General features: G+C 37.9%; 1 protein-coding gene across 18 annotated transcripts in view; it reads right to left on the bottom strand.

Moving 5' to 3' along the window:
• The window catches only part of cnc (NFE2 like bZIP transcription factor cap-n-collar), a 258,184-nt gene that overhangs the window by 103,038 nt on the left and 133,919 nt on the right, over positions 1-21,227 (bottom strand). For all 18 annotated transcript variants that reach the window (XM_073959460.1, XM_073959457.1, XM_073959458.1 and 15 more), the window contains one exon: positions 16,180-16,273. In XM_073959460.1, the coding sequence (XP_073815561.1) occupies positions 16,180-16,273 (94 nt within the window). The remainder of the gene's footprint in view (positions 1-16,179; positions 16,274-21,227) is intronic.

The raw sequence follows: 21,227 nt of genomic DNA, 5'->3' as shown, positions 1-21,227 counted from the left end.
TGACTATCCCAAGAGGAAAATAAACGTAGATTTTTAAAGATTTTTAGGGCTATCCATAGAAGACTATCACAAGAGGAAAGTAAATGTGCATTTTTAAAGATTTTTTAGGACCATCCCAAGGAGGCAATGACGTGGATTTTTAGGACAATCCCAAGAGGACAATATCGTTGATTTTTTTAAAGATTTTTAAGGCCATCCCAAGAGGACAAACAAATATTTTTAAAGGCCACCAAAGAGGGCAATGCACGTGGATTTTTAACGATGTTTAGAAGTCAGCAGAGGGGACAGTTGGCGTGGATCTTTTTAAGATTTTTAGAAGTCACCAAAGAGGACAGGAGTTTTTTAAGATTTTTAGAAGTCACCAAAGAGGACAAAAGGCATGGATTTTTAAGATTTTTAGAAGCTACCAAGAGGAAATGTATTATTTTAATTTTAATAGCCACCAAAGAGGACACCTAGTGCCCATGCCAGAAGTCACCAAAGAGGACAGGAAGGAAGGAAGGGGGAAAAGGCGTGAATTTGTTAAGATTTTTAGAAGTCAACAAAGAGGGCAAAAGTCATGGTTTTTTAAAATTTTTAGAAACTACCAAAGAGTATGTATGTTTTTTTTTTTTAATTTTAATAGCCACCAAAGAGGACACCTAGTGCCCATGCCAGTAGTCCAGCACTATATTCCGTCCCTTTATAGCATTGGGGCCAGTTATCACCCGAGCATTTTCCACTTGCTGCAAGGGGATAACAAATTCCTAACTTTCGAACGATTCATCCGGTGTGTTTATGGTTAACCAGATAGATGAATCCGATGCCACCTCCATCAACGAGGAGTTATCTACAAGAATTACTATCAGAGCTTTACAGACATCGTCGTCAGTCCATCGCTCCTTCCTGTTACAATCTGGCAAACAGAGGACCAACGACCTTTTGAAAGCATACAACGTTGCATACCACAACATCACGTCGACTACCGGAATATACCCACAGTCAATTATCCAAAAATACTGGGGATAGTCTTCGAAAATGTTCTACACTTCTAGCCACACGCTAATATATTCACCAGAGAGTTAACAGGCCGATCGACGAGCATAAGCGGAACAAGTGATTAAATCATCTGAAGAGTTGCAAAATTGGAATTGTGGGCAACGGTTAAGTCACTCTCGAACCCTGGAAGGAGGGAAAATAGGATCTCTGTAACGTTTGGCAACGTTACGTTCACTGAACCGAAGAGCTGCGCAAGTTATTTCAATCGACAGTTGGTCAAGCACCCTGTGAGTGATAGCGCGAAGAGAAGAGTACTACGTCGCATCAGATCTCTTCCTGCCGAGGATGAAACACTACAGTTTACAATGAATGCCATCAGGAACGCTATAATATCCAAAGCGTTGGACCCTGATGGAAACTCCATGGTAATGCTGAAACAACCTGTCGCTAGCCACCCTCATTGTTCACGAAGTCTGGAAAATGAGCAGGGTGGTCCCACTACTGAAGCTAGGCATGGATGCGGCAAAAGTGAATCGTACAGGCCGATTTCGCTTTTGTCACCTGTAGCAAAGGCCCTTGAGGCTTAAGTCCTCCCCTGCGTCTGAAATAGCTATCCAGTTGCCGATCATCAGCATGGATTCCGTAAGCAGCACAGAATGACAACAGCGCTGCACGTCATCTCCACACATTTTTGTCGAGGACTCAACCAGGAAAAGCCGTGTGACAGAACAGTAAAGGTGGCGCTTAACTTATCAAAAGCCTTTGATACTGTCAGGCACTCCACGCTGTTTGAGGACAATCCTCTGACCTGAGGACATCTGTGAGAGACTGAACTTCTATTTAACCGATCTTACCAACTTTTTCCACGCGAGGAATATGCAGATATCTGCTACTAAATCTACGGCCACTCTAATTACCTCATGGACAGTATAGAAGAGAGTTGAATGTCGTGGTTGATGGTAGCAGAATTCCGACCACAAACTGCCCCAAGATTCTAGGGGTCACATTCGACACTATGTTCACGTTTTCCGCGCATGCCGCAGCTATCTGCGACAAATTGAAAAGAAGGAACAAAGTCTTCAAGTCCCTAGCCGGCAGCACTTGGGGTGCGATAGGTCGATCTTTGGTAAGCTATGCGGCTCCAAGAGAAGAGAGTTGTATGTCGTGATCGATGGTAGCAGAATTCCGACCAAAAACTGCCCTAGAATTCCAGGAGTCAATTCGACACTACGTTCACGGCGTCCGCGCATGCCGCAGCTATGTGCGACAAACTGAAAAGTAGGAACAAGGTCCTCAAGTCCCTAGCCGGCAGCGGAGGGGTGCAGATAATGAAACCTTGTTGACTACTCGTACACATAACTCGATAGGTCGGTCTTTGGTAAGCTTTGCGGGTCCAATTTGGTCCCAGGGATTATGTGATAAGCATTGGGGAAAAATTCAAACTTGTCAGGGTGCCTATCATGCCCTCAGTGGACCATCTACCACTACACACGGTGTTATAAGTTTTTTTTGCACATTTCAGGCTATTTTCTCAGGAAGTATGGACTTGCCCCTGATGAAACTTGTACCGTCGCATGGTTGGGGCAGTGAATACAAGCTGTTACAACAAAAATCATAGCGATTCGAGAGCAGGTCCTGGAACCTAATCTAAGCCTGGTAGACATTTCACGACGTGCAATGTATGGACCAAATCGGTTACTCCCTTCAAGTGTTATCGTACGCACAAATTTTCCGAACATTTTCAAACTATTGTGGGGGAGGTACTTTAAAAAACCTTGGGTCAGCTAGAAGAAGTTTTTCTGTTCCCCTATAAGAGGATTTATTTGGCCTATTTTCTTATAAAATATGTCTTACAAACACTCCTCACACCTCGTCTTACCAAACAAATAATCAAAGAAAACATTTATCCTTATTCGTGACATAAAACGAACAGAGAAAAACTTATTTATACAAACATGTTACATAAATATCCTATTTATTTTTTATGTACACAAGAAAATACAATATTAGGTGTATACGATATATGTATGTGTATATTGGTGTTTATTTTGGGGGGTAATGGATATGGCTGGCTAAACGATAAATCCACAAGATAAACACAAATGTGCGTTTTCTTATTTTAACTGACAGGCCAGCAGTTTGACATTTAGCCAGCCAAACATGCCATAAAATAAACGATCTAAAACTGATATCGGGATACATTCATTTGTACACATACACAATATGTTTTATTAGATGGGATACCATTACCGGGAAAGAATTACAGTAAAGCTTGCTTTTGGGTGAGGGGGTGGATGGATGATGGTATGATATGGCCAACAAAGGAAAATAAGCCACACAAAAGAAAGTAAACTTTTTTCTCTTTATCGTCGTCCTATGGCAAAACTTCCCAGATAGGAGTAGAAAAAAAAAAAACGAATGGAAAACAACTAATCAAAGTTTACTTGGCACACAATGTGGGGTAATATGGCCACTATGTACATCGTGACTATAAGGCAGCAGCATGTGTTTTTGGGCTTTTTTTCTGATATAGGCAATCAAACCTAACTTAACTACCACCAACTGGCAAATACAACACCCCATTATGTATGCCACTACCAAGGCATGTTACATTGCAAAGGGCCTATTGGCTTTGAGTTCTTCTTTGATTAAATTCCATATCCATCTAAAGCAGGGCGGTTTGGGGAGGAAGTATGGCGGCCGTGGTAGTAGCAGCAAGCAGTAGTAGTACACACAATACAATTTAGATTTTTATTTTCTTCAAATTTCTGGCAAATCATGCTCTGATCATTTCTCAAAGCATGAAAAAAGAAGAAATAAAAAAACTTTTTACCACTCGTGCTTATAGTCTCCTGCTGCTGCTGCTCGATATGTTTGTGCTAGATGCCGGTGGTAATAGCTTCTTACGTGTTTGTGTCGTTTTAATATGCCACATAGAGTTGCTAAACATATGTACGAAGTTTTACAATATATTTATAAGGGGAAACGAGGGAGGTGAAATTATGCAGAGTATCCTTTGGGTTCGATTTTCGGGTCAGCCAACATCACATTTTCAACCGGGGCAAATAAGCCCCTCAGCGTAATGTTGGCGACGTTTCCTGAGTATTTCAGTCTTGTAAAACTTCTTTACTGGTGTTGCCTTCAGATACCCCGTTCGAACTTGGCGATAAAAACTGGGTCTCGCATCACTGTGCTTAATACGAATCGGGGGGTGTACTCATTGATATGAGAGAAATCTCCATAGACCCTTCGCTGATGTTTGTGAAAACATATTGATTGTTACGAATATAATTGGTAGATTTAATTTAATTTAGGTGAATTTCCGTAAATTTATAAATTTGAATCTTAACGTACACTTTTAGTAAACATTTACTTCATTTGAATTAGTTTTACAACAACAACTACTGTATAGAATTTAACTCACTATTTTCCATGTTTATCTTGCAATTGTTTTTGTTGGATGCTCTCCCACATTTGTTTTTAATCATACAGCTTAATTATTCTTCTACATCACTGAAGGGCAAATTGCGAGAGACTCATGTATTTTTTACACTTTTGTGTGTGAGGCAGAGCATTTCTGCACATCAGTGTTCTACATTGTGCAATCAATCATTCGTAATCCTTCTACTCTCTCGTATTTACTACCACTGCCTCATTTGTCGTCTACATTCATCCGTCTGTTTGCGAATTGATTGTCATTTCGTTTGACCATTGTATAATATCTTAGATTGAGGATTATATAACAGTCTATGTCTCAGCGAGAGAGTATAAATACGGGAGAATAACAGATGAGTGATGGATTGTAAATCAGATCGCGAACTAAAACCGTCAGCTATAAAAGAAGTACGAATTAAGAAGTAAAATAGAGCTGTGTTCTTAAGTAGAGACAAACTGTGTGCTAAGTAAAGTGAAGTCGTGTACGAGTAAATAAAGGAAAGATAATAAAGCATTGTAGAACCCTAATCTAAAGAATTGTTGTTTTATTTGGAAGAAATCGTATCGGGCTTCAAAACAACATCTACACGGGGTTAAGTTAAGCCTAATTCCATAACAATATGTATGTATGGTTTGGTTCGCTGACTTCCTTCGATTTTATGAATTTTTGAAGATCCCGTTGAGGCCATTTAAGTGGATAAACAGAAATTTTAGTTGGACCCAACAAATTTGATTTAAGAGAGACTTTGTGGAGTTGCCATCGAAGGCAATAAGTTGGGATTTTTTTGTTGATTTGTTGTGTGATCCAAAGAGGTCAATAAATGTGTTTTTTTCCAAAGGTGTTATAAATATTAATGCAGAAAGTTTTTTGCAATTGCCCATGTAGATCAATTAGGTAAGAATCATTAAAATTTGTTGGAGGACACGAAGACGTCAATGAAGGTGTGATTTGCACAAAAATGTTGACGCTCCAACGATCCCATTAAATTGGATTCAAAAATAGCCATCCCAACGTTTAGAGTAAGTATCATATCCCATGGGTCTCTAGAGTTCTTCTATTAGAAAACTTAACAGTTTCCACGAGAAGACCAATTGACATTGTTTGTAGATCTACTGATCTTCAAGGGGAAGGATCTAGTCTATGACTAGACTTTTAATTTTTCCATGACAAGCTTTCAAGACTTCTATGAGAAGTCATTCAAGACTTTCATGTCTTCTATGACAAGTCTTTGAAGTGCTCTATGACAAGACTTTCTATTTCAAGTCTTATATGACAGGACCTTCGAATCTTCTGTTACAAGACATTGAAGTCGTGCATAAGAAGAACTTCAAGACATATATGACAAGATATTTAAGTCTTACTTTCAGATTTTCTATAAAAAGTCTTTTATGACAAGACCTTCAATACTTCTATGAGAAGACATTCAAAACTGCCAATGTCGACATGTCTTCTATGGCAAGACTTTCAGGTCTTTCAAGTCGTCTATGACAAGACCATCAAGTCTTCTATGACATTACCTCTAAGTCTTCTATAAGAGGACTTTCAAGTTCTAGAAGAAGAACTTAAAATCCTCTATGAGAAAAATTCAAGCCTTATATGCGAAGACCTAGGGGAAGATCTTCAAGTTGCCTATGTCAAAATCTTCAAGACTTTCAAGTCTTCTATCTTCTTCTTCTTTATTTGCATATTCGATCTCCGAATATAAGCGACCAATACAATTATATATCATTATTTGTTACAAATTTTAAGGTATATTCATATATTATTCGTGATCTCCATAAAAGCTTCTCTATTTCTGGCTTCACTCAGTAGGAATGAGAAATTTTCAATGCCGGTCCATTTCAGAATATTGTCAATCCATGATGTTTCTTTCCGTCCTCTGGATGGCTTCCCTTCTATCGTTCCACCGATTATGGTTTGGAGCAGCTTGTATTTTCGGTTCCTCATTATATGTCCAAGATATGACACTTTTCTTCTTTTTATTGTTGTAATCAGTTCACGTTCTCGATTTACCCTTGTCAGAACTACTGAATTGGGTATCAAATGTGTCCATGGGATTTTTAGGATACGTCGATAAATCCACGTTTCAAAAGATTCTAGTTTCTTTATGTCAACGGCTTTTAGCGTCCATACTTCTGAGGCGTACAGCAAGACCGACCAGACATAAGTTTTAACAAATCGAATTTTTGTTTCCATGTTTATGTCATGACTGCATAAGACATTTTTGTATTTGAAAAATGCACCTCTCGCCATTTCTATTCTGCATCGTATTTCTTTTGTGTTATCCCAGTTTTCATTTATTTTGACGCCGAGATATTTAAAAGTCTGTACTCTATCTATATGTACATTATTTATTTGTAATTCGGTTGTTTCTTCGTTTCTGGATTTGGATATAATCATATATTTAGTTTTTGGGATGTTGATCTTTAACCCATACTTTTCGCTACAGATATTTAGTCTTCTATAAGAAGACCTATAAGACCTGTAGGGCAAAGTCTTCAAATCTTCTAAGAGAAGATATTCAAGTCTTCTATGAGCAGACCTTCAAGACGTCCATGCGAAGACCTACAAGTATTCTATAAGAAGACCTCCTCTTTTATTCAAGACTTACATATATGACAAGACCTTCATGTATTCTATGAGAAGACCTTCAAGACTTCCAAGTCTTCTATGAGAAGGACTTTAACTCTTCTAAGACAAAACATTCAAGTCTTCTATGACAAGACATTTATGTATTCTATGACAATAGAAGACATTGAAGTCTACTATAACAAGACCGTCGTGCTTTCTATGAGAAGATCTTCAAGTCGTCTATGAGAAGACCTGTTAGTCTTCTGTATGACAAGACCTTTCAGTCTTCTATGACAAGACTTTTAAGTTTTCTATGACAACACCTTCACGTCTCCTATGACAGTATCTTCGTATCTTCTGACTTCTGATAAGACTTTGAAGTCGTGCATAAGAAGAACTTCAAGACTTATATGACAAGATATGTAAGTCTTACTTTCAGATCTTCTATAAAAAGACCTGCAAGTGTTTCATGACAAGAACTTCAAGGCTTCTATTAGAAGACATTCAAAACTGACAGGGTCGATATGTCTTCTATGACAAGACTTTCAAGTGTTCAATAACAAGTCTTTCAAGTCTTCTATGACAAGACCATCAAGTCTTCTATGACATCACCTCTAAGTCTTCTATGAGAAGACCTTCAAGTTATGATAAGACATTCAAGCCTTCTATGAGAAGACCTAGGAAAAATCTTCAAGTTGCCGTTACAGTATTTTATGACAAGACTTTCAAGTCTTCTATAAGAAGACCTTTACGATTTGTAGGACAAAATCTTCTATGGGAAGATATTCAAGTCTTCTACGAGCAGACCTTCAAGACTTCTATGCGAAGATCTACAAGTTTTCTATAAGAAGACCTCCTCATTAATTCAAGACTCACATATATGACAAGACCTTTATGTATTCTATGAGAAGACATTCAAAACTTATATGACAAGGTCGACATGCCTTCTCTGACAAGACTTTCAAGTGTTCTATAACAAGTCCTTTAAGTCTTCTATAACAAGTCTTTCAAGTCGTCTATGACAAGACCTTCAAGCCTTTATGACATCACCTTTAATTCTTCTATGAAAAAGCTGTCGTGTTTTCTATGACAAATCCTTTATGTCTTCTAAAAGCAAACCTTTTTGTCTCGTATGAGAAAACATTCAAGGCATCTAGGAGAAGACCTTAATGTCTTCTTTGACAAAAATTTCAAGCCTTCTGTTACAAGACCTTCAAGTCTTCTAAAAGACAATTTTCACGTTTTCTATGAGAAGATCTTTTCTTCTGGGGTTTTATGAGAAAATCTACAGCTATTCTATGGGAAATTCTTCGGTATTATATAAAAATACCTAAAGGTATTTTATACGAAACCTTACCTTATTTGTCTTCTACGGAAAGAATTTCTGAGTTTCTATGAGCAAACCATGCAATATTCACTACGAAGATGTTTAGGTTTTTTATAAGGATACCTTACTGTCTTCTAATTGAAGTTGTTTGGTGTTTCATGGGTATACCTTCTATGAGAAAATCTTCTCGTCTTATATGTAAAGTCTTTCAGGACTTCAATGGGAAGAACTTCTTGTTTTCTAGAGGCAGACATTTTCTTTCTTTATATACTTTATATACTTTGTGCTCAACTGTACGAAGACCTTTTTCTCTTCGAACAGAAGATTTTACGGTTTTTTACGGTAAAGGATGTCTGAGAATTCTTTCTGGAAGACCTTGTGGTGTTCTATGTAAATACTTTCTGTTGTTCTATATTAAGACCTTCTCACTGTACAGGGAAATTCTCTCAGCACTTCTTTAGGAAGATCTTCTTGTTTTATATGGGATATCATTCGGATCCTTTTCGTTTTATGTTAGAAGGAATATCTTCTGGTCATCATTCAGGTCTATTATAAAAAACCTTGTGATCTTCCATTAGAACTCTTTATGGTCTTCTATATAAATATCTTATGGCCTTGTCTAAGGCGATTATTTTTGTATGGAAAATTTCTCGTCTTCTAAGAGAGTTTACTATGAAAAACTTCCATAATATATTCTATAGTGTTATATAAGAATACAGAATGGTCTTCGAAGAGAAGATAGGATTATGTCTAATAAAATGAAACTATGCCTGAATACCATTTGATCTGCGTTTGAAAAGAAGAGGTCTTTTGTAAGAATAAAGGTTCAGAATGTGGCATTAAAAATACCAGATCGTCTTCTTTTAGAAGACACTTTGGGTTCTATGAGCGTATGTTGTTTGCTCTTCTATACGAAAACCATTTGGCCTTAATGTCAGAAACTTTTCCATGTGGCCATCTATTAAAAGACCTTCTGGAGGTCTGACTATATACGCTAAAAAGTCTCAACACTTTTATTTCCCCAAACTTATCATACCCTCCCACCTCGTTTTACATTATTTGCTGTACCACATTTTTCTTATGTTAATCAGTAAAAATTCACGCTAAATCTTGATGGGGTGTTATACATATATATAACATGCCAACTGTAGTTAGTTGTGCTGCCACTGCTGCTGCTGTTTGTAACGGCTTCTGATAATGAGAAAATGGATTAAATGGAAAAACTTTGAGCTCCAACCAAAACGACGAAAAAAAATCTTTAATAATGGCAACTGTCATGGATCACGTAAACAAAAGGGCGAAGTGTAAGAAAAATGAAGGTTTTATTATAACATCAGGAAAGGAGCTCAGAAGGGGGAAAGCAAAGTGAAGAAATTAAATGGGAAGAAATAAATTATTTTTTTTCAGCATGAGATTTATACTATTGCGTATTGAAATTAGATATTGATAATGGGGTCAAAGGGGGCCAAAATTCCTCAAACAGTGTTGAGACATACTATTATGAGAAGAGGAGGAGGACCTATAGTAGTTCCGAAAAAATCTATTTCACTGATATTTTGAAAATAATTCAGTAAGTCCAAGATATGAGGAACATATATTTTAAGCCCTTCAATATTTCATCAATTTTAAAGGCTAATATCTTTTGTTGGGCGTCAGGGTAAGCACATCTGCATTGCACATTGAATACCCGGGTTCGATTTCCAAGTCAGACAATTTCACATGTTCAAAGCTTGCATAAATGCATTCAGTTTAATGTTGGCGAATATTCCTGTGTATTTCACTTCTCTTCAAGCCTTTCGGACTCGGCTATAAATATTAGGTTTAGTATGAATCGGAGAACACTTATTGATATGAGAGAAGTTTAATATTTTGTATAGGAAATCTAGAATATGCTAACCTGATATATGTACATATAATGTATACATATAGGGGGTTATCATGAATGAAATTTCCCCTTGAGTTTCGTCTTTCCGCCGTTGCAACGTAAGGGAAAATGTGAAAAAATTCACTGGGAATCGCCGTTCATGATAACCTCCATATACTTCATCTATACTGCCTCCTCACATTCTGCTTCTTCTTGTCCTCCTTTCTTATTATTAATGACATTGTGCCTCCATTGTTCGTTGTTGTTTTTTTCATTTCTATTAAAAAGCCTGTCAACTAAAACTGTCATGTTTCTTGAAGACGCATACAAAGAGTGAGAAGAAAGACAAGAACTTCTTTCGAAGTAGAAGAAAAAATAAATTAATCATGTCATGAAAGTATAAAAATGAAATATTGAGACGACAAAAAGAACAAGTAAGAAAAGCGTTAAGTTCGGCCGGGCAGAACTTTTCATACCCTCCACCACAAATTTCAGCTATTTCGGTGGATTAATGTGGCCACAACCTTCAAAATACCGAAATTCGGAAGGTATCGTTCTATGGGGGCTATATGATGGCGTGGACCTATACCTACAAATTTCTGGGGGAAAGTTTTATACGCCTAAAGAAGACTAAATACCAAATTTCAGCCATATCGGTGTGATCATGAGGCTAAAACGTTCAGAATATCGAAAATCGGGAGATATTGTATTATGGGGGCTATATCAACACGTGGACCTATATAAACATTTTATGGTAGAAATGTTTCTTAGCCTCTGGAAACACAAAATACAAAGTTACAACCGATTCTTTGGTCAAATGGGTCTAATACATTCAAAATATATTAAAATGACGCGTACTTTATAAGGGGTCTTATGTGGGGACTATACCAAAACGTGGACCTATATAACCCAACTTTGGTAGGAATGTTTTCTGGTCTCTGAAGACACAAAATACCAAATTACAACCAATTCTGTGGTCAAATGGGTCTAATACATTCAAAATATATTAAAATGACGCGTACTTTATATGGGGCCTTATATGGGGGCTATACCAAAACGTGGACCTATATAACCCAACTTTGGTAGGAATATTTTTTGGCCTCTGAAGACACAAAGTACCAAATTACAACCAATTTGGTGGTAAAATTGGCCAAATATCTTAAAAATTCCTTAAAACGACGACGCGTCACGCGTCATTTTGTATGGGGGCTATACGAAAGCGTGGACCTACATAGCCCGCTTTCAATACCAAAAGTCCTACGTAAATATAACACATTTTCCCAAAATTTCATAAACCTACGTCAATCCGTTCGGACGCTAGAGTGATTTCCACAGACGGACAGACGGACGGACATGGCTATATCGATGTAGAATTGCACGCTGATCAAGAATATATAAACTTTGTGGGGTCTACAATGATTATTTCGAGTAGTTACAAACGTAGTGACAAACTTAATATACCCCCATCCTATGGTGGAGGGTATAAAAATTTGAAAGGAAAACTTTGTTGATTAAATTCTCTGAAATTTTATATGCAAACACTCGATTGAGGAAGTAAGGGTTGGCAAAATACGTAAGAAAATGAAAACTGTCACCCAGTAGTGGAGGGGGAAGAAACAAAGATGGATGGATACATTTATTTTCATGAAGTTCTACGCGTGGGGCTTTTAATTGGTTACTTATAAACGAATATAAAATGGAGGGTAGATGGATGAAATTTGTAACAAAAAATGAAAAAAAAAAAATATTTTTTTTTTTAAATATCAATTATTTAGGCAAGTCTAATATATGAGGTTCCTCTATAGGAAAATAATTTTGATGGTATACGAAATTCGTAGATTTTATTTGGAACATCTTTTGATTTTTAATTTCTAAATTGAATTTATTTATTGATTCCTTTCTTTGAGATAGGGGGTCTATAGAAGCACCCTTTCTGTCAGAAAGGGTCTACAGAAGCACCCTTACTTTCAGAAAGGGTCTATAGAAGGACCCTTTCCGTCAAAAAGGCTCTATAGAAACACCCTTTCTGTCAGAAATGGTCTAGAGAAGCACCACTACTTTCAGAAAGGGTCTACAGAAGCACCCTTACTTTCAGAAACGGTCTATAGAAGCACCCTCTTTTTCAGAAAGGGTCTATAGAAGCACCCTTTTTTCAGAAGTGGTCTATTGAAGTATTCTTTTTTTCAGAAAAGGTCTATAGAAGCACCGTTTCTTTCAGAAAAGGTCTATAGAATCACCGTTTCTTTCAGAAAGGGTCTATAAAAGCACCGTTTCTTTCAGAAAGGGTCTTTAGAAGCACCCTTTCTTTCAGAAAGTGTTTATAGAAGCATCCTTTTTTTCAGAAAGGCAAACTCTCTTTCAAAAAGGGTCTATAGAATCACTTTTTTGCAGAAAGGGTCTATAGAATCACTTTTTTGCAGAAAGGGTCTGTAGAAGCACCCTTTCTTTCAGAAAGTGTCTTCAGAAGCACCCTTTCTGTCAGAAAGGGTCTACAGAAGCACCCTTTTTCAGAAAGGGTCTACAGAAGCACCCTTTTTCAGAAAGGGTCTACAGAAACACCTTTTTTCAGAAAGGGTCTATAGAAGCACCTTTTTCAGAAAGGGCCTACAGAAGCACACTTTCTTTCAGAAATGGTCTATAGGTGCACCCTTTCTTTCAGAAATGGTCTATAGGTGCACCCATTCTTTCAGAAAGGGCCTATAGAAGCACCCTTTCTGTCAAAAAGGGTCTATAGAAGCACCCTTTCTGTCAAAAAGGGTCTATAGAAGCACCCTTTCTGTCAGTAAGGGTCTATAGAAGCACCCGTTCTGTCAGTAAGGGTCTACAGAAGCACCCTTACTTTCAGAAAGGGTCTATAGAAGCACCCTTTCTGTCAGAAATTGTCTGCAGAAGCAGCCTTACTTTAAGAAAGGGTCTATAGAAGGACCCTCGCTGCCAAGAAGGGTCTATAGAAGGACCCTCGCTGCCAAGAAGGGTCTATAGAAGCACCTTTTCTGTCAGTAAGGGTCTACAGAAGCACCCTTTCTGTCTGAAAGGGTCTATAGAAGCACCCTTCCTGTCTGAAAGGGTCTATAGAAGCACCCTTTCTGTCTGAAAGGGTCTATAGAAGCACCCTTTCTGTCTGAAAGGGTCTATAGAAGCACCCTTTCTGTCTGAAAGGGTCTATAGAAGCACCCTTTCTGTCTGAAAGGGTCTGCAGAAGCAGCACTCTTTCTGTCAGTAAGGGTCTACAGAAGCACCCTTACTATCAGAAAGGGTCTATAGAAACACCCTTTCTATCAGAAAGGGTCTGCAGAAGCAGCCTTACTTTCAGAAAGGGTCTATAGAAGGACCCTCGCTGGCAAGAAGGGTCTATAGAAGCACCTTTTCAGTCAGAAAAGGTCTGCAGAAGCACACTTACTTTCAGAAAGAGTCTATAGAAGGGCCTTTTCTGTCAGAAAGGGTCTACGGAAGCACACTTACTTTCAGAAAGAGTCTATAGAAGGGCCTTTTCTGTCAGAAAGGGTCTACGGAAGCACACTTACTTTCAGAAAGAGTCTATAGAAGGGCCTTTTCTGTCAGAAAGGGTCTATAGAAGCACCCTTTCTGTCAAAAAGGGTCTATAGAAGCACCCTTTCTGTCAAAAAGGGTCTATAGAAGCACCCTTTCTGTCAAAAAGAGTCTATAGAAGCACCCTTTCTGTCAAAAAGGGTCTATAGAAGCCCCTTTCTGTCAAAAAGGGTATATAAAAGCACCCTTTCTGTCAAAAAGGGTCTATAGAAGCACCTTTTCTGTCAGTAAGGGTCTATAGAAGCACAATTTCTGTCAGTAAGGGTATACAGAAGCACCCCTACTTTCACACCTGGAGAAACCATAAACCAGGTAGCCAGAGTCTTCCGAAGATTTTTTCCTCGACCAAAAAAAGGACCCTTTCTGTCAAGAAGGGTCTATAGAAGCAAAATTTCTGTCAGTAAGGGTATACAGAAGCACCCTGACTTTCAGAAAGGGTCAATAGAAGCACTCTTACTTTCAGAAAGGGTCTATAGAAGGACCCTTGCTGTCAAAAAGGGTCTATAGAAGCACCCTTTCTGTCAGTAAGGGTCTATAGAAGCAGCCTTTCTTTCAGAAAGAGACTATAGAAGCAACCTCTTCCTCATAAATGGTCTATAGAAGCACTGTTTCTTTCAGAAACGGTCTATAGAAGGACCCTTGCTGTCAAGAAGGGTCTACAGAAGCAGCCTCTTTCAGAAAGGGTCTATAGAAGCACTTTCAGAAGCACCTACAGAAGCACCCTTTCTTTCAGAAATGGTCTATAGGTGCACCATCTTTTTCAGAAACGGTCTGTAGAAGCACCCTTTCTGTCAGAATGACTCTATAGGATCACCCTTCGTCAGAAAGGGTCTACAGAAGCACCCTATCTTTCAGAAAGGGTTTATAGAAGGACCATTTCTGTCAGAAAGGGTCTATAGAAGTACCCATTAAATCAGAAAGGGTCTATAGAAGCACACTTTCTGTCAGAAAGGATCAACAGAAGCACCCTTTCTTTCACAAAGGTTTGATAGAAGGACCCTTTCTGTCAAGAGGGGTCTATAGAAGCACTCGATATGTTAGAAAGGGTCTTTAGAAGCACTCTTACTTTCAGAAAGGGTCTACAGAAGCACCCTTACTTTCAGAAAGGGTCTATAGGAGGACCCTTTCTGTCAAGAAGGGTCTATAGAAGCACAATTTCTTTCAGTAAGGGTATACAGAAGCACCCTTACTTTCAGAAAGGGTCTATAGAAGCACCCTTACTTTCAGAAAAGGTCTATAGAAGCACCCTTACTTTCAGAAAAGGTCTATAGAAGGGCCGTTGCTGTCAAGAAGGGTCTATAGAAGCACCCTTTCTGTCAGTAAGGGTCTACAGAAGCACCCTTACTTTCAGAAAGGGTCTATAGTAGCACTGTTTCTTTCAGAAACTGTCTGTAGAAGCATCCTTTCTGTCACAAAGGGTCTATAAAAGGACCCTTTCTGTCAGAATGGCTCTATAGAATCACCCTTTGTCAGAAACGGTCTACAGAAGAACCCTTACTTTCATAAAGGGTCAATAGAAGGACCATTTCTGTCAGAAAAGGTCTATATACCGGAAGTAATTGACCGATATGACCTTTGTGCGAATTTAAAGTTTTGGCAAAATAAGTTTGGACAAAATATTACGAACGCCAAATTTTGGATCCAATCGGTTACTTTGTTCGAGAGTTATCGTCGCTCGAGCCAGCCAAACAGACAGATAGACGAACGGACATGGCTAAATCGACGCCAAATTGTCTGATACAGTTTTCGTCCAAACATACTTGGAGTATAAACCCATTATTTTGTTGAGGCACATTTTTGGTCGTATCAAAGTGTTTATACCCTCGTTAGCCTCGTGGAATGACATGAGAGTTCGACGGGTATTCATATTTCCAGCACTACAATATCGTGTAGGAAAAATCTACATGTAAATATCATGTTTGCTATTCAAACAATATTAGCTTATCTTTTTTTCAACAATGTATGTAAATAGCTTTGCTAAAAATATATTTTAGTTAAAATGTTCCTCACTCGGGACCTAGTTTCCATGTTCCGAGTGAAATAGTTTTTTTCTACTTATTAAACAAATGATGATCTTTTTAGCGCCTTTTCTACATTTTGCCATTTTACGTCGCATACTTTATTTTCTGTTTTCTTTTCTTCGTCTGCTTGTTTTTGTTTGAAAGATAAGATTAGCTTTTCGGGCTGGTGCTATTCCCCCCACACCAGCTGTAAAATGTCCCATCAACAAAACAATTTATTTTGCTTATTATGGCTTTAATTATTTTGCAGTTGAGAATATTTGTTGTGTTTTCAACATTTTGTTATTAGTATTATGAAATTTTTAGTTATGTTTTCATTGGCCATGCGTAAGAATTGAACTAATCTTTGGAAAATCAAACGAAATTCCAAGAAATATTTATTTCAATTACTAATATGTCCCTTCAAATTAAATATAAGAAATAAAACACTCACCAGTTTCATTATCAATGGTAAATGGTATGCCAGCCCATTCATTGGCCACCAACTGCTCGTCATCTTCATCAATATCCTTGGAGTCATATTTGGGCTAAACAGCAATAACAAGAAAAACAAGTGAAATATGTTATTGATTTGTTTTTGTTTAAACAATTAATGTAAAAAACCACAAATTATTATAGTGAAGTTAACCACCCCCGACCCCAGCAATTACCTTTTAACAAAATTTGAAGTTACGGTAGACGCACATGTGTTTTGATAAGCCCCACTCACCCGAGTTCGTGCGTACTATCTTAACAAACTATAATCTTTAATCTTTATATCTTAAGTTCTGCAATTGCTTTTGTGATTATTTTCTATTCGAAACATTTCCTCGGCCTCATATTATTATGAGAAAGTTTAAGGTTGATGGCCTCACAAATGCCAACATGTAAAAATGTACACAGATTCAGAATTTTCTTTTAATGCTCGCTCAGCTGGAGATAATGCTAAAGGAAAATGTAACAAAATTTTCATGAAGGTGGTATCTCTAGTTGTGCATGCAAAAATAATAATAATAACAAGTAAAAAGTGGTTAAGTTCGGCCGGGCCGAACTTTTTATAATAGTCTTAATTAAAATGGAATAATTAGGGTCCTTTTACAATTTTAGGTGGAACAACTTTTCGACAATGGATAGACTCCTACTGTCTCCCACTATTGCTTAAATTACACTGTGAATACAAATGTTGGGGCAGAGATAATTCCTTTTGGAGATGAAAGCCCTTTGGTGTGTGTATATTAAAACCCCGAAGGACAGATGCGCCGTGAGTCGAACTTCCGCGTTATGGCGTGATGAAGTTTTTTCAAGAGACCCTGTAAGCCATCATGAATTAGCATTATATCTTTGTTTGTTGTTTTTGTAGAGCACTTAAGCAACAGTGAACAAAGATATAACGCTAATTCCTGATGGCCCACAGGGTCTCTAACAAAAATTTGTCCTTCGGGGTTCATAATATACTCACCAAGGCCTTTCTTCCCCAAGAGTAATTTTCCGTGCCCCAGACTTTCACCTCCATTTTGTTGCACAGTGTTATCTAATCTAATCTAAAAAAATGTTTTCAGCTAGGTGAAAGGTACCACCTACGGGGCTATATCAAAGAGTCAACCTATCTTTAAATTTTTTGGCGGAAAATTTTTATAGCTGCAGGGAACTTCAAGAGTCAAATAGAGGGTAGTTTCATCAAAACAATGTAGACCCTCAAAAATGGACCCTTGTTGACGAATTTTAGTGAAGAAATTTCGTGACCACTGAAAATTCCCGAAAATCGGGAGGTACTGTTATATAGGGGGATATACCAAAACATTGACCTATATTGACGATTATTTTTGAATAGACAAAATTGTAGCTAAAATTCTCAAAATACCGATCATTACAGCTAGTTCCGTTAAAAATTGCAGCTAAAATTCTCAAAATACCGAAAATCGGGAGTTACCGTTATATGGGGGTATACCAAAACATGGACCTATGTTGACGATGTTTCGTTGGAGATGTTTTATGACCACTGAGAACTTCAAATGTCAAATTACGGCTATTTCGGTTAAAAACTGTAGCTAAAATTCTCAAAATACCGAAAATTGGGAGGTACCGTTATATGAGGGCTATACCAAAACATGGACCTATGTTGATGATGTTTGGTGGGGATGTTTCATGACCACTGAGAACCTCAAATGGCAAATTACAGCTAGTTCGGTTAAAAATTTTAGCTAAAATTCTCAAAATACCGAAAATCGGGAGGTACCGTTATATGGGGGCTGTACCAAAACACGGACCTATGTTGACGATGTTTCGTGGAGATGTTTCATGACCACTGAGAACCTCAAATGTCAAATTGCAGATAGTTCGGTTAAAGATTGTGGCTAAAATTCTCAAAATACCGAAAATCGGGAGGTACCGTTATATGGGGACTATACCAAAACATGGACATATGCCCATATCCTTTGGGATATAAGTTTGTTGATCACTAGGAACCCTAATTGCCAAATTATAGCTAATTCGGTCTGAAAATATGGCGTAGAACGTCAAAATACCTAAAAATCCGGAGGTACCGTTATATGGGGGCTATACCAAAAAGTGGACCGATATAGCCCATCTTCGAACTTAACCTGCCTATGGAAAAAAGACCCTCGGGTGCAAAATTTCAGCACTCTATCTCAGTTATTGCGGACGCTAGAGTGATTACAACAGACGGACAGACGGACAGACAGACGGACATGGCTAGATCGTCTTAGAATTTTATCCTGATCAAGAATATATATACTTTATAGGGTCGCAAATGATTAGTTCGATGTGTTACAAACGGAATGACAAACTTAATATACCCTCCATACTATGGTGGAGGGTATAAAAATAACAATAAATGTTCAAAGGAACTACCAATATTTCATTGAAATAATGGTTTTAGACCCCAAGTGTGTTTGAAATCCGTTTTAGACAATTTGGAGTTGATTTAGCCATGTCCGTCCGTCTGTCTGGCTGGCAGGAGCGCACGATAACTCTCGAACAGATCAGCCGATTCGGTCCAGAAGTTGGATTTCGTAATATTTTGTCCAAACTTAGTTCAAGATCGAAGATGTGTTATATCGGTCCACTCCTTCCGGTACCTCCCCCACAAAATTTGGAAAATGTTCGGAAAATTCGGGCGCACGATAACTCTTGAAGGGAGTAACCGATGTGGTCCATTCTTCGCACATCGTGAAATTTCTACGAGACTTAGATTAGGTCTCAATCGATCCACTCCTTCCAGTACCTCCTTTGATTTTTGTTGTAACTTGTAATCACTGCCCCCATAAGACGGTACAAGTTTCATCAGAGGCAAGTCCATACTTCATGAGAAAATAGCCTGAAAGGTGCAAAAAACCCCTGTGACACCCTGTGTAGTGGTTAGAGCGCAAGATAACTCTCTATTCCGTCCAAAATTTGGCCTTCGTAATATTGTGTCCAAACTTAGTTTAAGTTCGAATATAAGCCAAAAATGTTCGCACAAATTGTGCGCACTATAACTCTTGTAGGGAGTGATCTATTTGGTCCATACTTTATACATCTTAAAATATCTACCAAATATAGATCAGGTTCGAATACCATTATTTGTCCATTCTTTCGGGTACCTCCCACAAAAAATTTCGGACAAGTACACCTTAAGACCCTCTCTCGAATCACTTCGATTTCTGTTGAAACAACTTTCATTTGCTGCCTCAATTACGACGACGAAAGCTTTTCAGGGACAAGTCCATACTTCTTGAGAAAACAGCTCGAAAGTTGTAAAAACCCCTATGACACCATATGTAGTGGCTGGAGAGACCGATAACTCTCATATTTTGTCCAAACTTACTTTCAGTTCGAAGATGGGTAATACCGGTCCACAACATTCGGTACTTCCTCCTAATATCAAAAAAATTTCACTAAAATTGTATGCACGATATCTCTTGAACGAGGCAACCAATTTGGTCCAAACTTTGGATCTCCTAATATTTTGTCCAATTTTAGTTTAACTTCTAAAACGGCCCACGTATTTAGGGGGTTTACAGATTTGTGTGGCCCTTTTTTGAACGTATGATATAGATACTCTTAGAACGTGATGTACGTTTGGAAGAAATTTTACGATGTGCAAAATCTCAGCCACCAAAACGGACAACCAATCTTAAATTATCTTGCTCATCAGTTATTTTAGTTGGTGCCGATGAGGTTTTTTGACCCATTATCTGAGGAAGTATGAACCTGCGCCCTAGGAAAAATTGAATCGTCGCAACATACGGCGAAAAAAGTAAAATCGATCCGAGATATGTCATTAAACTACACTTTTCCGACTAATGTTAAAATGTTGTGTGGGAGGTACCGGAAGGAGTGGACTGATATAGTCCATATTCGAAGTACAAACACGAAATTTTGGACGAAATGGGTTGATTCATTCCAGAGTTGTCGCGCACAATTTTATGGACAAATGTTAACGGATTTCGTCTGAACATATGTATGTGGGGTCTAAAATCGTTATTTCCATGAGGTACATCAAAGTGTATATTCATTCCCTCGTTATCCATAAGACTGAGGGTATAAAAACGACCAATAGTTCTTGTAATAGAAGGTCAGTAGAAAAACGGAAAATTTCATTGAAGACAAGAAAATATTTTCATAAAAAGCCAGCAGCTCCGTTAGCACAGCTGATTTATACTTTCCTACTTGTTTTCTTACACTTCTGAAGTTTTTCTGTTTAAGACTAAGCTTTAAAATAACACTATTGAAATGGTTTGGGGCTTTTTGCTTATTAAGCGAATTTGATTTAATTGATAAGCAGCCTGAATGAAGGCAAAAGGTATCACAAGAGCGTTTTATTGTCTCTATGTAATTTTCCAAACAGGTCATTTGGACCTAATGTAACTCTCCTATAAATGGTCTGGCAATATACACAGATGGATCCGAGTTGGAGGAAGGTATTGCGAAAATCTATTATTCAAACATTCACATAACTCTAACGATATCTACAGTGTCTTTCAAGCAAAGCTGTTTGCTATATGGTATGCAACAAAGTTGGTTAAAAATTACTTGAAACGTGTCTCTTGGAACCCGTGACTATATATGTACATATATCTATACTGCTACATAGGCAAACTTCCTGTGCATCGTTCATTAAGAAACTAGTTTATAGGAATGATTACGTGAAATGGACCAACGGAAGCATATCCACTTCATTCGTTTGTTTAGATTATCTCGTTTATTTAGCCCTCTTGTTAATATATAGCTCTTACAGTTTATTAGGTTGGTTCCTTTTGGTGAACGGAATGAAAAAGATCGATCCGCTCAATGCACGAGATTGCTCAACACTAACGACTTCCCTTCTCTGGGACTTATTACCGGGGCAATTCTCATCCCTAAATTATCGCGTGACAGAAGTGAAGTCTTTTCCAAGTCAAAAATTTTTGCCGATGGCTCTGATATCAGATTATTTTCCGATTATTTTCAGAGTGCTCTACACATTCTGTGAAGGTAAATTTTGATTCGTTTTTCTTCCGA

The sequence above is a fragment of the Musca autumnalis genome, unplaced genomic scaffold, assembly GCF_047663935.1.
Source record: "Musca autumnalis isolate F117 unplaced genomic scaffold, ASM4766393v1 scaffold_1, whole genome shotgun sequence".
NCBI lineage: Eukaryota > Metazoa > Arthropoda > Insecta > Diptera > Muscidae > Musca > Musca autumnalis.
The sequence above is the reverse complement of the archived record's forward strand: the minus strand, read 5'-3'. Positions and strand labels throughout refer to the sequence as shown.